At 47.5% G+C, this 18,240-nt stretch overlaps 1 protein-coding gene across 1 annotated transcript in view; it reads right to left on the bottom strand.

Moving 5' to 3' along the window:
- The window catches only part of DYNC1H1 (dynein cytoplasmic 1 heavy chain 1), a 1,654,074-nt gene that overhangs the window by 1,279,235 nt on the left and 356,599 nt on the right, over window positions 1-18,240 (bottom strand). The window contains exon 34 of the mRNA XM_086937823.1: window positions 4,075-4,231. Coding sequence (XP_086793949.1) covers window positions 4,075-4,231 — 157 coding nt within the window. The remainder of the gene's footprint in view (window positions 1-4,074; window positions 4,232-18,240) is intronic.

Raw genomic sequence — 18,240 nt, 5'->3', positions numbered from 1 at the left:
AGAGTGAGCATATGAAAGTGCCCTGACAATATGTACAGGTTGAGGGGCCTGAGGTCTAATATTGGTCTGAGTGAACCGTCCTTTTTCGGAATGAGGAACTATAGTGAGTATACTCCTGTTCCTTGGTGTTGTAGTGGGACTGGTTCTATGGCCCCCTTTTTTAGCATACTGATGACCTCTTGCTGCAGTAATGTTATATGTTCCTGCGACATGGGACGGTGCACGGGTGGGTATGTTGGGTGGTGTGGACGTGAGTTCCAGGCAATAGCCATGTTGGATAATTTGCCTTACCCACCTGTCTGTAGTGATGTTTACCAGACTGGCAGGAATTGTTGTAGTCTTCCCCCGACCGGTGTTATATGGTCTGGGGGTAGTGCCAAGAAGTCACTGTTTGGTGTTAGTGGAGGATCTATTGGCATTGCCTCCACGACCCCTGTCCTTTGTATTATTTCCTCTGTATCCTTCTCTGTTTGTGTTTTTATTGTATGTGGATTGCGTATTAGTTTTGAAAGTGGAGGATTGCTGCGATGTGTTACCTCGTGCTCCTCCTCTAACTTGAGCGACGAAAGGAGCCTCTGTGCTGATGGGACTGAAGGGCTCCCATGGACTTTGCCGTTTCGTTGTCCTTTTTCATTTTGTCCAGAATTGAGTCAACTGCTGGACCAAACAAGAAATCTGGATTTATAGGCTGGTTAAGAATGGTGGCCTGTACCTTATTTTTGAATCCAGATATGCGAAGCCATGCGTGCCTTCTAAGACGTACGCTTGTGTTAATAGATCTGGCAGCTGTATCTGCTGCGTTTAGAGCACACTTGGAGGCATTGGTGATGAGCTTTCAATCTTGTATAAGTTCATCTGCCTGCTCTTTATAAGGCTCGGGTAAATATTGGAGAAGTCCCTCTAAAGTATCATAGTGTGCCCTGTCATATCTGGCCAGCAGGCCTGTGTATTTTCTATTCTCCATGAGTTTGCTGCTTGAGCTGCTACTCTTTTGCATGATGCTTCTAAAATCTTAGACTCCTTGTCAGGAGGAGGAGCCTCTCCAGTTGTTTGTGAATTCGCACGCTTTCGTGCATTGGATACCACCAATGAGTCTAAAGGCAGTTGACCCTTGATGTATGTAGGGTCTACTGGTGCTGCCCAATACTTCCTCTCTATTCTAGGGTTGATGACACGTGCCCTAGCAGTGTCTTTGAAGATGTCATTTGTGTGCTTTAGGACACCCTTTAACATGGGGAGAGTTTTGACACTTCTTTCTGATGTTGCCAGCGTATCAAATAGAAAGTCCTCTTATATAGCATCAGAATGCATGTCTACATTATGGTACCTTGCAGCTCTGTCTATTAAGGAGTTATAAGCCACTGTGTCTTCTGTGGGTGATGGCTTAGCTGGGTATACAGTAGGGTCTGTAATGGGTAGAGCCCCCCATTGTCTGGCTCACCTCCATCCCCCCCATGGTTGTGTATTGGGGTCTACATATGGGTTTTGTATATATCCAAAACCCTCATCTGCATCCTGATCTTGATCTTGGTTGTAGTCAGTGTGCAGGTGAGTATGGTGTGTATGGAGTAGCAGGCATAGCTGGAGAGATAGGTTGGAAAAAAATAGGAGAGGTAGCAGTCGCTCTTCTTTTTGAGTAGAATTTTAGAAAAGCCTTCACTAGGCACTGGTCTTTTCTTCCTTTTATAAACAGTCACTTTCCCAGTATTTGGGTCTATATATAGTTTTGACTGATCTTCTGTGGATGGGTCTGGATGGATGATCTCTTCCACAGTCTTTTGTCTTGGCACCGTATTGTTTGGTTTGACCTTCTTTGGTTCGATGCCTTTACTCTGTTTGACCGCTTTTGGTGCTTGAATCGGTTTTTGAGGCTTGCAAACAGGTTGTCGGTCCGACGTCTTTTACAGGTTTTACCGCTGTTTTTGGACCGAGCGGTTTAGTCGGTACGGTACCCTGTAGAGGTGTCTTCGGAGCCTGCGTTCTTGGAGCGCCATGAAACCGTTGGTGAACATGCGCGGTACAAATAATTTTAACGTAACGTAACGTTGGCTCCATGCCCCTGTTTGGATTGATGGGCTTCGGCTCGACCGATTTGGTGTGGTCTACGTTAGGTTTCGGTTTTGTTTCGACGACCGCCTTGGACGTAGCCCTTTTGTCTTCGCCGACAGGCTTCTTTCCTTTTTCGACAGTCGAATCCGATTTGCTCGAATCGACAGGCTTTGGCTTCAAAGGTGTTAATGGAACGGTGGCCTTCGGGTCGGCGCACCTTGGCTTTATCACCTTCGGTTCGACGACGTTCGGTCCGAAGACTGTCGTGTCAATGAGTCTCAGTTTCAATGTAACCGGCCTTGGATTACATGTCTCAGAAGGCTCTTTTGTATGTTCTTAGCCGGGCGGTATGGCGGGGCTGTAGAACCAGTATCTTGATCTTGGCTAAGGCCGGTTGGCGATGCCTCGACCTGAGTCTCTGATATCGGTGTAGTGTCTATATGGGGCGGTGTACTCACGGTTCGCCCCTCGTCCTCATCGAAGTCATCTTCGAAAGCTACGATATCTTGTTCGTATTCTTCAACATCGACGATCTGTTCTTCATCGTCGATATAATATTCAGAGTCGTGCTCGGAGAACTGATCTCCCTCTTGCTCAGTCTTTGGCGTCAACCAGTTCTTAGTCGTCGAAGATATTCTCGGCCTCTGGTGCCGACCTCTGCATTTCTTGCCTTGCCGCCCGTCGATTCCGGATCGTCTTTTTGCACCGGAACTGGGCACAAGCTAGGCAACTGTCTTCATTATGATCTGGAGATAAGCATTTGTTGCACACTGGATGTTTATCAGTGTGCGGGAACTTCGAGTTGCACTGCGGGCAGTATTTGAATGGGCTTTGTTCCATCGACCGTCGGTCCACGTGGCGTCGAGAAGGCCCAACGGCCCGATTCGACGACCTGAGTCCAAACTAATGTTAAAGAATGTTATCGGTACCGATCGAGAACAATACAGTCGAAAACCGAAGGCGTTTTGGCCTTTCTAAAAGTTAATCTTCATTCCGAACTTGGAGTGCTGGAAAGTACATCCGAACGCAATAGCGGAAAAAAACTATCTGAGCATGGAGAGGATGCCCATGCGCACTGTAGTCCAAGGGAGGAGCCACCTATCTGGTGATACTTCGAAGACTCTTCCAGGACAACAATGTGCAATCATCCGGACCCAACACTAGGCGGCGATCTATGCACAGATATGAATTCAGCAGCCCACATGCCTCGAATTCAGGGAGAGGTTCACTCTCAGCTTCCTGTTCCTCATCAGTCACCATCAGCATGGTGAGGTCATCCCTGTCATTGTAGAGTTTGAGGCGGTTCACATGGATAACCCTTTTGGGTGTCCTGCTGGTGCCCAGGTCCACTAAGTGACCTCACTCTTTTTCTCCAAGTACAGGGCCACTAAGGGTGGCACAATAAGTCCTGCAGCCCTTAGGGGACTTCTCTGGTCACCATGCCCTGGGTACCTAGGCTACCATTTACTAGGGGCTAATAGGTGGCCAGAGATGCCAACTGGGTTTCGTTTCAACACAGTTTTTTGGGAAGGAACACAGGCCCTGGGTACCTGGCTGGCAGGAGCCCAGGGCACACTCAGTCAAAGCGCATCACCAGTCAGAAAAAAAGTGGGGGCATACCAAGGCAAGAGAGATGGCACTTTCTCACATGGAAGCTCAAAAGACATTTCTTATATAACTGGTGAAACGAATGGTATCCCAGAAGTCAACATTGTTTAGAAACGAACAATATTTTCAACAGCAGTGCAAGTTAGTTCTGGGGAAGGATGTTCTGTGTATACCCATAGTAGCAAAAGGTAAAAACATTAACTGGGAGAGAAGTTGAATCGTCCATTTTAAAAGGCTGTGATACAACCATGCAAATAGAGTGAAGGCCAGGAACTTCAAAAAAGCAGCAGGTATTCCATTACGAGCATCCCAGTCTTTAAAGGATATCAAAGAACGCACAACATGTATAAATAGCAAGCTTATTAATTAATAATCTGTTTGAATGCAGAGATATAGCTCTAAAGGAAAAGAAATTACATTTGGAGGCAGGCTGAGACGTTCTCCATTGGGCAGAGTCAGTAGCTTGTTGTCATCGAGCACAGAGTTCAAGTTCTCAACCCATTCAGGATCTACATCTCCATCGAAGATGATCCACTGACGTTTTTGCAGTTCACCTCTCACATTGTCAATTATTCTATTGAAGGAAATAAGCAGATTTCAATAAAATAGTCAAAATTGAAATATTCTCATTAGATAGCTACTTTTAAACTTACCTTTGACGTCTAACATTTTAAATATACAAATGGCCACAAATAACCTGAGGATAATGAGCTAGAATAGTGCATGGGAATAAGTTACATTAGTTTTATACATGTTAGCAGTAAACTGCCAGGCAAGCAGATACTGCAGGGGTTGCTTGTTAAAATATGTACAGCTGTAGAATATATATATATATATATATATATATATATATATATATATATATATATATATATATATATATTCGGTATGAAAAACGTCCAAAGACCAGCAGCTGGATAGACTAAGCCAGACCCATAGATAGTGCAGAATTTCTTTATTTAGAGACCCAACAACAGTCCGCCATGACGCGTTTCGGCTTCACCAAGCCTTGATCACATGACACTGACATGGGGGCTGATGACCCATTTTAAAGTGCAGTGTTAATTTACATAATGGAAATGAAAGAAATACTTTCACAATTTTAGTCGCGTATTGCACAACATACAGACTTGACCCAGTTCAAGTAATCTAAAACATGCATCAGCATAAAATGTTTATATGCAAATGTTAAGTTCAAGATAGCTGACCCTCAGATGTGCACAATGTTATACAAATAAGTGAATCGTTGGGGGCGACTACAAATAATGTTAAAAACACCTACGCTAGTAATCTGTTTTAAAACAATAAATATTCACAATAATTGCCCCGGTTGCTAAAATGTGTGCACAATTCTACCGTATGCTTAAGTATCTGCAACAGTAAAATCTAAAATCACATGTTGGTGCCAGAATATTTAAAAAACTATGTAATAAGTATTTTTAAACTGGCAGGGATTCAGCCCAAGTGGGCATAAAGTGCATTATATAGGTTAAGTCCATGTGAAAACTTGCAGTTGTAAACAAACAAGGAAGGAACGGTACCGCCCAAGTCCGCAGAAACCACTGTGCAAAATACGCTATAATCATTGTGCAAAAATGCAAAGAAAACTCCATTATATAATACATTAAAAGTGCTACCAGTGAATTTAAAATCATAGAACAGATGTTAAATATCATGTATTTACAATCGTGTGGAGGACTTATGGGTGGGGTAGTTCAAAGATGTTTTATACAGATTAATACAAAGTAAAATCATGACACTGTTGGTTACTGTCTGAACAATACATTATCGGAAAATTTTACTTAAAACTAACTGATTAAAGGTAAGTGTAGCAATCATCACTGGTATTAAGCCTGTTCGGTATCTTGGTATCTAGTAGGATGATATGCCTAGTCTCCAATTTCCTTAGCAGCGCCTCCCTGTCACCACCTCTCCTTTGTGGGGGTACAGTGTCTATTACAAAGTAGATTAAGAGTGAAGCATTTCTAGCATGGACCTTGTTAAAATGTCTCGCGACCGGGTACGCTGGATCCACATTGGTGATAGCTCTCAGGTGTTGTAGGATCCTTTTGTACACCTGCAGTCTGGTACTCCCCACGTACCTCAGACCACAGGGACATTCTAGTACATAAACTGCGAATTCCGATCTACAGTTCAACTTCTCTTTAATCTTAATGGGTGTAGGAAAAAGTGGAGACTGGTATTCTGATCTGCTGACCCCGTTTTTGCAGGCTTTACAAGTGGAACAGCGCAAGAAGCCCCTACTGCCAGACAACCACGATCCCGTGGTTACTTCAGGGCTACTAGAAACTAGGCTATCTTGCATAGACCTGGCCTTTCTGTAGGTGATATTGGGGGAATTAAGCAATTCTCCTATGATTGGATCACTTTTAATCAGAGACCAATGTTGTTTTATGATTTTATGAATGGCCTGATGTTGATTACTATATCCAATAATTAAGCGAACCCCATTGTGTGTTTGTTTATGGACCCTGACAGTACTAGTTGTTGGGTCCAACATTGTCTTTCTGTCATAGATGTTCACTCTTTTCATGGCGCTATCGATGCAAGAATTGGTATAACCCCTATCCAGGAATCTGACCTTGCATGCGTTTTGTGCTATCTCACAGTCAGTGCTGTTGCTGCAAATTCTCCTGATGCGAAGCATTTCCCCATAGGGGATGCTCCTTATCAGGTGCGCTGGGTGATGACTACTGGCATGCAGTAAAGAGTTGCCTGCCCTGGGTTTACGGTAAAGCCTGCTTTCTAACTGACGTTCATTGACAAAGAATTCAACATCTAGGAACACAACAGCTTCCTCACTCATATTGCTTGTAAACTGTAAGTTTAGTGTATTAATATTGAGTTCCTCTATAAATTATGTTGCCTCCTCAATAGAGCCCTCCCAGATAAAAAAGAGGTCATCTATATATCTCCACCAAGTTTTGACCTTGGTGGTCATGGTCAGGTTGTGTTCCACCATGAGGACCTGCTCCTCCCAGTAACCCATGTGGAGACATATGTAACTGGGAGAGAAGCAGGCCCCCATAGCCACTCCCCTGATTTGCAAGAACAACTGACTTGAGAAAAGGAACACATTATTTTCCAGACAGAGTGCAATCCTAGCCAATAACATTTTAGAATGTTCCTGGTAACAGGGGGGTCTTCTCCTGAGGAAATGTTCAAGTGCCCTAATACCATCCCTGTGTACAATTGTACAATGCTGGTATATAGGGACGACATGTCCATTGACACTAACAAATACCCCTGTTGCCATTTAAAGTTGGCCATTTTTTTGAGCAGATCACCCGTATCCAGGACAAAAGATGGCAATGTTTTGACATGATATATATATATATATATATATATATATATATATACACATACATAAATATTATGCTACTTACCAGTATGTATCTGTTCTTGGCATAGAGGACTGCAGAGTGGTACGTTTATGAATAGATCGACCATCTGGTGTTGGGCTCTGATGATTGCACTTGTTTTTCTCTTGGTGAAGTCTTTTGTAGTCACGAGGCTGGTGACTCCTCCTTTGGGTGATAGTGCGCATGGGCATCGGCTCCATCCTTAGATTGTTTTGCCATAGTAGGGGTAGATGGAGTAGTATGATAGAATACAGAAAGAGATGTCCATGTAAGTGTATCTAAATAAGATAAATGTTGGAACACAGGTTTCCGAGGAGGTAGAGAGGGCATGTACCACTCTGCAGCCCTCTATGCCAAGAACAGATGCATACTGGTAAGTAGCATATTCCGTTCGAGGCATATGGGCTGCAGATGGTACATTTATGAATAGATTACACAGCAGTTAACTCCCTAGCGGTGGTCACCAGTGTCTGTTGCAACAGTTTGAAATAAAGTTTTTAATACAGCCTGGCCCACCCTTGCCTGCTGTGTTGCCTGTACGTCAACACAGTAGTGTTTTGTGAAGGTATGCAGTGTAGACCAAGTTGCTGCTTTGCATATGTCATCTAGGGGAATGTTCCCCAAGAATGCCATAGATGCCCCTATTTTGCGTGTGGAATGAGCTCTAGGGGGAACAGTTAATGTTCTTTTTGCTTTAATGTAACATTTGTATACATTTTACTATCCACTTGGCAATGCCTGCTTTAGAGATAGGGTTGCCTTTATGTGTTGGGGAAAACGTTACAAATAGTTGTTTGGTTTTTCTGAAAGTTTGAGTTCTTTCTATGTAGTATAATATTGCCCTTTTGACATCTAGTGTATGTAGGGCCCTCTCTGCTACCGTCTGTGGCTTTGGAAAAAAGACTGGTAGTTCCACTGGCTGATTGATGTGGAATGCTGAAATTACTTTAGGCAAGAACTTTGTGTTTGTTCTAAGACCCACTTTATTCTGGTGTAACTGTAGAAATGGTTCTTGTATTGTTAATGCCTGTAACTCACTCACTCTCCTGAGGGAGGTAATGGCTATAAGGAAGGCCACCTTCCAAGTAAGAAATTGTATTTCACACCTATGCATAGGTTCAAAGATAGCCCAATTAGTCTGGTGAGTACTATGTTGAGGTTCCATACTGGAGAAGGTGGTAGTCTTGGTGGAATAACTCTTAAGTCATTCCATGAAGGCCTTAATTGCGGGTACCCTAAACAGAGATAATGTTGCCTGTTTTGCAGGTATGCTGCTATAGCTGCAAGATGTACTCTAATGGAGGTGTAAGCAAGGTTCCATTGCTGTAAGTGTAGTAGGTAGCAAATAATATTTTGTGTAATGCGTCCAGAGGGTTGATTGTATTACTATTGCAGTATACAGCAAACCTTTTCCACTTTGCTGCATAGCAGGCTCTGGTGGTGGGACGTCTTGCTTGCTTAATAATTTCCATATAGTTTGGAGGTAAATTTAAGTATCCAAATTCTAAGATCTCAGGAGCCAGATCACTAGGTTCAGTTGTTTGGGATCTGGGTGCATTATTTCTCCATGGTTCTGTGTAAGGTGCATGGGTGAGATTCTAAATTTTTGGTGTGGCACTTGCGAGAGTTGTAGGAGCGTGGTGTACCACTGCTGTTGTGCCCATGTGGGTGCTGCACAAGTTACTACTTGTGTAACAATATATCTGTAAGAGACATTAGTTAGTGATAGATTTCTTACCTTAGAATATCCCCAGGCGTCAAACTGGATCCGGAAATTTTTGCGTAGCAATACCCCTGTAGGAAGGTGGATACCTGACTATGGTTGCCCCCAACTTTTTGCCTGGTGTTTTGCTGGTTTTCCGACTTAGTTGACCTGGGGCCCTGCCAATCAGGACCCCAGGCCTACTGCTCTCTCTCTAAAATGGATTCCATGTACCTTAGGTACATTTCCAATTGGTACTGGGCCACCTTATCAGACCCTGTAACTCAGGGCATAGGTGTACCCAGGGCCTACCAGGGGCTGCAGGATGTATTATGCCACCCCTGGCTGGCCATCTAAATCTGACAACTGGCTGCACGACAGCTGGGGCAAGGTGGTGTAATCACCCTTTGCTTTAGATATAGTATACCTATATCTAACCCTAAAAATGGACACACAGATTCCTATCAGTCACTCCTATGGCAGGCCTTGACAATCCTGAAGGCAGAGTGCTTGGAATCGTGTGAGATGGTGCTCTGGCATGAGCTGAGCCCGTTTGCAGCTTGCGGAACATAGTCCTAATAGCTGTTCCATGATAACGCGTACCATATACTCTTAGGTGCATTATAATCCTCGCGGTTAAATGCTATCTTTGGTATCGCTTTATCAAAACATGTCGAGTAAGGTGTCATACGAATTGGAATACTAACCCCTCGCCAATTCTGGCGAGGGGTTAGCATTCCACCTTTCTAGAGGGACACGACATGTATGTAACTGTGAACCCCGGTTAAAGTTAACTCAAGCCTCAGCATCACAAAATGGATGCTGCCACCACAGACACAAGTCTGACCCCCTGCAGCTGGGAGTCCTTCCAGCGAGGGGAGATTGGACAAAGGGTTTCCTGTCAGGGGCGGTGCTAGCACCATCCCAGACAGGGTTTTGTGTATCCTGGGTAGGCAGGGCGTTACAGGAAGGTGACTGCAAGTGGCACCCCGGTGTTCACTACGCATCTGCCGGCTAGAACCAGTTCCAGGGGCACACCAGCCCCTGAGCTGGGGAAAGTCCGGCATGGGAGAGGGGTGTAACCACCCCCCTTCCTGGTCCCACCCCTAGGGCAGGACCTAGTCGCGTACCCACCCCTTTCTTTAGGATAAAGGCAGGAGCGGGGACCCTTCCAAATCAGATCATCTTTGAATCAAGAAACTACTTTCCACGAAAGGAACTCTCGACTTCTCAAGATTTCTCCCTTGTGACTAAGGAGTAGTCACCCTGCATCCGCAGGCACCATCTAAGAACACTGCGGTTTGCTGCACGTCCTTCCTCCGGAATCCGACCGACCAGCACGACGAGACCCGGCTTCCCTGGCACCTCTGACCTCTACCTACCTCTACAGCTAAGCTGAGAACCGTAGGTGCGACGAGACCTCGAGGGACCGGCCATCATCAGAACTGCACGACTTCTATCCAGCACGACCGCCGAGGGATCCTCTGGTGAGTGCTTTGGGGTCCGAGAAGCCCCGACCCTGAGCAGCTCCAGCACAGAAAACCAGCCCCCCAGCATCCACGAGATCTGCGTGGGGCCCTTCTGCTTTTTGGCTGCTCACCGCGTTGTCTGGTTACTAGCCGCTGGCTTGTGGCCTTCCAGACGACGACCGACATCACCACTGCTAGTCTGGTTGCTCCAGACTGGCCCTTGCTCCCTTCCAAAAGAGGAGCACCCCGGACCCTCCTGGTCCACTCCAGACGCCATTTTAGGTCCACCGCGTGGGCTTGACGTTGCCAAGACTTGTTGCCCCAATCCTGGGTCCAGCGACGTCGACAGCATCAACCATCGTGGGACAGCTCGCACCTCCATCCTGGCCGCCGACAACGCCTCCTGGTCCGTGAGACTGCAGAGCCCAGCGTCGCCCACTCACCTGGTCGAGGTGACTACCATCCGGTGCCATCCTGGTGCCCATCTGATCACTGGCTAGTGATTAAGAACTTGGTCCCCTCTGCTTTCAGGTGTCATCCATCTTCGATCCAGGCTTGGATCACTTCGAACAATCTTCACTGGTCGCCTGCCAGCAACTCTTTCTTCAGGCTCCTGGTTCGTCAACGAGGATTCCCGACGTCTTTTCAGACCTATGCAGCCGCAGCCCCTGGGCTAGGTAACTTCGGCATTCTGGTGCCCCAGCATAGCCTCACTATCCAAGGGTCCAGATCCACTGTCGTTTTCGACCTACCTTATCAGGTTCGCCCGAGAACACTAACTTTGCTTTTACTAGCTCCCATAGACTTTGTCCCGCATCCCGCGTGAGAGTGCACACTCTGCACCCGAGTCCCCTAGGCCTCCTATTAGTAATCTGAAGGTTCAGTAACGTAGTCCTAGCGATTCCAAAGCCTATTAGTCCAGTACTTACCTGCTAGTAATTTCGCATTCCACTTCCATAGTATATGGTTTTTCGTGCCCCTCGGGCATTTGTGTAAATTGTGCAACTTAAAGTATTTTCGTAAGAGTTTTGTTGTGTGCTTAGTACCCTGTCCTCAAAGAGTACAGGGCTGTTGTGATTTAAATAAATACACTGTTTATTTTCATAACACTTGTGTGGTGTCCTTTCACTTGGTGTTCAAGGGGTATATGTGATAGTATAACAGCTGGCTTAACACGCCCTCTAGAGTTTAGCCCGAAGACTGCTCGTATCCATGCTACTAGGATAGCTGGTCTATCGGTTGACTTACAACCAACCACCATAAGGGTTGTTTGGACTGATACATAGTGATCACTAGAATAGTGAACACTGAATATCAGGCCAACTTCTCACAGTTCCCATTCGTGTATTTGTTCTGACTCTCTGCTTAAGATGTCTGCTATCTGATTTTGAACTCCTGGTAGGTGTTCGGCTAACAGATAGATGTGTTGAGGTATGGCCCATCTCCAAATTTCCTGTGCTAGTCTGGATAGTTGGAGAGTGTGTGTCCCCCCCCTGTTTTTGAATATAATACATTGCTGTTATGTTGTCTGTTCTGATCAGGACTGCTTTGTTGAGAATATGCATTTGTAAAGCTTTTAATGCTAGGAACACTGCTAATAGTTCCAGATGATTTATGTGCAGTCGTTTTTGCTGTACACTCCATCTCCCTTGTACTGTGTATCTGTCCATATGAGCTCCCCATCCGGTGAGAGCGGTGCGTGCGGTCGTCTACCAACACCAGATCTGTAATTTGACCTTGAGCCTGATTCCACTGTGTTGCTAGACATTCTTGAAGCAGACGCATTTGTAGTCTGGCATATGGGATCAGCAGTATGCAAGAGGACATCATCCCTAATAAGGAATATGCTACTTACCAGTATGCATCTGTTCTTTGCATGTAGGGCTGCTGACATTCATATGTGTGCATAGATCGCAGCCTAGTGTTGGGTCTGGATGATTGCACATTATTGTCCTGGAAGAGTCTTCGAAGTATCCCGAGATAGGTGGCTCCTCCCCTGGACTACAGTGCGCATGGGCATCCTCTCCATCCCCAGATTGTTTTTCGCCATTGTGGCAGAGATGGAGTGTAATACTGAAAGTGATGACCATGCCTGAAAATGATTCTGAGTGCTACAGCTGCGACAGGCACCGGGGAGGAGGGCGGGCGATATGAATGTCAGCAGTCCTACATGCCAAGAACAGATGCATACTGGTAAGTAGCATATTCCGTTCGAGGCATGTGGGCTGCTGAATTCATATCTGTGCATAGAATAAATAGCAGTTACCTCCTTAGCGGCGGTTGCCCGTGCCAGCTGCAGCAGTCTGAAAGAGTTCTGAGAACAGCCTGTCATACAGCGGCTTGCTGTTTGGAGTATACATCTACGCAGTAGTGTTTGGTAAATGTATGTATGGTGGACCATGTGGCTGCTCTACATATATCCTCTAGAGGAATGCTACCTAGGAAAGCCATGGATGCCCATAGCTTGCGTGTGGAATGCGCTCTTGGGGGAACTGTTAAAGTGCGTTTAGACTTTTGATAACAGATTTGTATACATTTAACAATCCATCTGGCTATACCTGATTTGGAAATAGGGTTGCCTTTGTGTTGTGGAGAGAAGGCAACAAATAGTTTTTTAGTCTTTCTAAAGTCTTTTGTCCTGTTGATGTAATACAGGAGAGCTCTTTTGACATCTAAGGTGTGCAGTGCTCGGTCTGCCACTGAATCTGGGTTTGGAAAGAAAACTGGCAGTTCTATGGTTTGATTAATGTGGAACTGCGAGACCACCTTAGGCATGAATTTGGGGTTGGTGCGCAGCACTACCTTATTAGCATGAATTTGTAGGAAGGGCTCTTGAATTGTTAGGGCTTGAAGCTCACTGACTCTTCGTAGCGTTGTGATGGCTATCAGAAAAGCCACTTTCCATGTAAGAAACTGTATCTCACAAGAATGAAGAGGCTCAAAGGGTGGCCCCATGAGCCTGGTGAGAACGATGTTTAGATTCCAGACAGGCGAAGGAGGGTGTCTGGGAGGGATCACTCTTTTGAGTCCTTCCAAGAAGGCTTTAATGGCAGGCACCTTGAAGAGGGAAAGATGCTGCCTGTTTTGAAGATAAGCTGCCATGGCGGCCAAATGTATCCTAATGGACCTATACGCTAGATTGCATCGATATAGATGCAGCAAGTAACATATGATGTTTTGCGTGGACGCATCTAGCGGATTAATGTCATTATTGGAACAGTGGATGACAAAGCGTTTCCATTTGGCTGCATAGCACGCCCTACTTGTAGGTCGCCTTGCCTCTTTGATGATGTTCATACAGTCAGCGGGCAAGTTGAGGTAGCCAAACTCTGACCTCAGGAGCCAAATCGCAAGGCTCAACTGTTGCGGATCTGGGTGCTGAATGTCTCCATGGCTCTGAGTGAGGAGACTGGGCGTGAGGCTCAGCCGTTGGTGAGGCACCACTGAAAGTTCCAGGAACGTGGTCTACCAAGCCTGCCGTGCCCACGTTGGAGCAACCAGGATGAGCGTCATGGAGTGCTGCCGCAGTTTGAGCGCCACTAGCGGTATGAGTGGGGCTGGGGGAAAAGCGTATGCAAATCTGCCTGACCAGTTCATCCATATCGCATTGCCCTGAGACTGCAGGTGTGGGAACCTGGCGGCGAAGTTTTGGCATTTTGCGTTCTCTTTTGTGGCGAAGAGGTCGATCTCTGGATGACCCCACTGCTGGAAATATGGAAATATGGTTGGAGCACTGAGGGGGGATCACATGATGGGTGAATCTCCCACTCGTGCATCTGATGACTGTGCCTGCTGAGCAGGTCCGCCATCTGGTTGTCCTTGCCTGGGAGATGTTCCGCCATGAGGAAGAGGTTGCTTTGGATGGCCCACTTAAACATGCTCTGGGCTAGGTGAGATAGCTGCGGGGAGTGTGTGCCTCCCTGTTTCTGGATGTAATACATGGCAGTCATGTCCGTCCGGATCAACACGACCTTGTTGCACAGGTGCAACTTGAACGCTTTCAGTGCCATGAAGATTGCAATCAGCTCCAAAAGATTGATATGCATCTTTTGCTGCTGTGCCGTCCATAGTCCTTGCACAGTATAATGGAGGACATGCACCCCCCAGCCCTGGAGAGATGCGTCTGTCAGCACTGTGAGAAGTTGGCCTGATATGCAGTGCTCACTATTCTAGTGATCACTATGTATCAGTCCAAACAACCCTTATGGTGATTGGTTGTAAGTCAACCTTATGGACCAGCTATCCTAGTAGTGTGGATACGAGCAGTCTTCGGGCTAAACTCTAGAGGGCGTGTTAAGCCAGCTGATACCATCACATATACCCCTTGAACACCAAGTGAAAGGACACCACACAAGTGTTATGAAAATAAACAGTGTATTTATTAGAATCACAACAGCCCTGTACTCTTTATGAGAACAGGGTACTAAGCACACAACAAAACTCTTATGAAAATACTTCAAGTTGCACAATTTACACAAATGCCCGAGGGGCACGAAAAACCATATACTCTAAAAGTGGAATGCGAAATTACTAGCAGGTAAGTACTGTACTAGTAGGCTTTGGGATCGTTAGGACTACGTTACTGAACCTTCAGATTACTAGTAGGAGGCCTAGGTGACTCGGGTGCAGAGTGTGCACTCTCACGCGGGACAAAGTCTATGGGAGCTAGTAAAGGCAAAGTTAGTGTTCTCGGGCGAACCCGATAAGGTAGATCGAAAACGACAGTGGATCAGGACCCTTGGATAGTGAGGCTATGCTGGGGCACCGAAATGCCGAAGTTACCTAGCCCAGGGGCTGCAGCTGCATAGGTCTGAAAAGACGTCGGGAATCCTCGTTGACGAACCAGGAGCCTGAAGAAAGAGTTGCTGGCAGGCGACCAGTGAAGATTGTTCGAAGTGATCCAAGCCTGGATCGAAGATGGATGACACCTGAAAGCAGAGGGGACCAAGTTCTTAATCACTAGCCAGTGATTGTGTGGGCACCAGGATGGCACCGGGCGAAGTCACCTCGACCAGGTGAGTGGGCGACGCTGGGCTCTGCAGTCTCACGGACCAGGAGGCGTTGTCGGCGACCAGGATGGAGGTGCGAGCGGTCCCACGATGGTTGATGCGGTCGACGTCGCTGGACCCAGGATTGAGGCAACAAGTCTTGGCAAATTCAAGCCCACGCGGTGGACCTAAAATGGCATCTGGAGTGGACCAGGAGGGTCCGGGGTGCTCCTCTTTTGGAAGGGAGCAAGGGCCAGTCTGGAGCAACCAGACCAGCAGTGGTGATGTCGTCGGGCGTTGTCGGGAAGGCCACAAGCCAGCGGGCTAGTAGCCAGAAAACGCGGTGAGCAGCAAAAAGCAGAAGGGCCCCACGCAGATCTTGTGGATGCTGGGAGGATGGACTTCGGTGCTGGAGCTGCTCAGGGTCGGGGCTTCTCGGACCCCAAAGCACTCACCAGAGGATCCCTCAGCGGTCGTGCTGGATAGAAGTCGTGCAGTTCTGATGATGGCCGGTCCCTCGAGGTCTCGTCGCACCTACAGTTCTCAGCTTAGCTGTAGAGGTACGTAGAGGTAGAGGTGCCAGGGAAGCCGGGTCTAGTCGAGCTGGTCAGTCGGATTCCGGAGGAAGGACGTGCAGCAAACCGCAGTGTTCTTGATGGTGCCTGCGGGTGCAGGGTGACTACTCCTTAGCCACAAGGGAGAAATCTTAAGAAGTCGAGAGTTCCTTTCGTAGAAAGTAGTGTCTTGATTCAAAGATGATCTAATTTGGAAGGGTCCCCGCTCCTGCCTTTATCCTAAAGAAAGGGGTGGGTACGCGACTAGGTCCTGCCCTAGGGGTGGGACCAGGAAGGGGGGTGGTTACACCCCTCTCCCATGCCGGGCTTTCCCTAGGTCAGGGGCTGGTGTGCCCCTGGAACTGGTTCTAGCCGGCAGATGCGTAGTGAGCACCGGGGTGCCACTTGTGGTCACCTTCCTGTAAAGCCCTGCCTACCCAGGATACACAAAACCCTGTCTGGGATGGTGCTAGCACCGCCCCTGACAGGAAACCCTTTGTCCAAGCTCTCCTCGCTGGAAGGACTCCCAGCAGCAGGGGGTCAGACTTGTGTCTGTGGTGGCAGCATCCATTTTGTGATGCTGAGGCTCGAGTTAACTTTAACCGGGGTTCACAGTTACATACATGTCGTGTCCCTCTAGAAGGGTGGAATGCTAACCCAGTCGCCAGAATTGGCGAGGGGTTAGTATTCCAATTCGTATGACACCTTACTCGACATGTTTTTATAAAGCGATACCAAAGATAGCATTTAACCGCGAGGATTATAATGCACTTAAGAGTATATGGTATGCGTTATCATGGAACAGCTATTAGGACTTGGTTCCGCAAGCTGCAAACGGGCTCAGCTCATGCCAGAGCACCATCTCACACGATTCCAAGCACTCTGCCTTCAGGATTGTCAAGGCCTGCCATAGGAGTGACTGATAGGAATCTGTGTGTCCATTTTTAGGTTTTGACTAGCGATGCATGCGTACGAAGTACGCATGCGCTAGGAAAAAATCTTATGAGCTGTGTTTGGAGTCGGGTAACAGCCCCCTCCTCCGATTGGCTAGCTCCATAAATGGAGGCTAACCATTGGGAGTTGGCTCTGTCCGTCAATCCCGGACCAGATTCGGGGGCGTTCCAGAGAATTTTTGGCGACGTCACGCTACGTCAGCCAAAAGCCCTCGGGAACGCCCCCGAATCTGGTCCGGCATTGACGGCACCCGGAAGAAGTCCAGGTGAGTGCTTGCTTTTATTTGGCTGTTCCCACCCCCTCTCCTGCTCGCAGCGTCTCCGGCCCCCGTTCCCGCCCCCCTCCCGCTCTGTGTCTCCGGCCCCCGTTCCTGCTCTACAATGCCCGTTCCCGCCCCCCTCCCGCTCCCCTCCCCCCTCCCACTCTCCGTGTCTCCGGCCCCCATTCCTGCTCTACAATGCCCGTTCCCGCCCCCTCCCCCCTCCCGTTCCCGCCCCCCTCCCGCTGGTGCCCGTGCATAGCTGACATATAAAACCCTACAATGCCATGAACCGGTGCTTGTTATTCTGCGTGGCCATGTGGGTGCTGCAATTCATTCCAATTAAAAACTCGAGTTACGTGACTGTTGTAACCCCGGAGGCCGGGAAGGAGGAGGGCTGAATCCATAGGGGAGGGCGGATAACTTTCACCATAGCTGCGGGGTGTGTTAGGGCAGCTTTCAGCATGCCTCATTCAGGCAACCCTTGACGACGTAGAGGAGTGGGAAGGTGTGGGAGCGCTGCCGCCCCCCTCCCTGTCTGATTCGTTTCATTCAGCGACAGCAGCATGTCCGAAGAGCCTGCGGATTTCAACAGAGGCAAACCCAAACTCAACGATTTGCCCAGCCACGCTGCAGTTTTAAAGAAGGCGATCCTTGTCATACGGCAGAAAGCTGAGAACGAGGGCTCGCGCTGGCCCCTGGGATTGTCAGACGAGTTCTTGCTTCGGTTCCTTCGAGCCAGAGACTTCCACATTGATCTGGCGTTCAAGGTAAACAAACGCACTTTTTCGTGTCACTGATTCATATTGTTGTCTACGATGGTTTTCATTGCATACACTTGGAGTTGCTCATTATTTGCGAGGCACTTCGTCCGCCAGTTACTTTGCCTCGGGCTGTCTGTGGCTGTGATTCCTCCTGGAGAGGTTCTCTACCGATTTTGTTCCTCTGCCACGTTGGTGTCAGTGGGTAGTTTGTGTGATGTGGGTTATCCCCCAGACGTGTTTTGTCGGGTGGGGTTATTGTAACCTTCCTGGCCTAACTATCTGTGTGTAGTGGAATGTGTGTAACCCTTCTCTGGTGCTAATCCTATTTTAATGACTCTTTAAATGGTTTGACTATATCACTTTTGAACACTTAACTTGATGAGGCACTGTATTTTGAAAATGCATTTCTTGCCATTGAGAATGGTGTGTCTTTTCAGCCCCCAACCCATGTCTCAAGCAGAGTATGTGAAGTCACAGCAGACGTGGAGCTTCAGTGGGACAGTTTCTCCT

The sequence above is a fragment of the Lissotriton vulgaris genome, chromosome 9 (genome assembly GCF_964263255.1).
Source record: "Lissotriton vulgaris chromosome 9, aLisVul1.2, whole genome shotgun sequence".
Classification (NCBI taxonomy): Eukaryota; Metazoa; Chordata; class Amphibia; order Caudata; family Salamandridae; genus Lissotriton; species Lissotriton vulgaris.
Note: the sequence above shows the minus strand (reverse complement) of the source record. Positions and strands in the feature narration are given on the sequence as shown.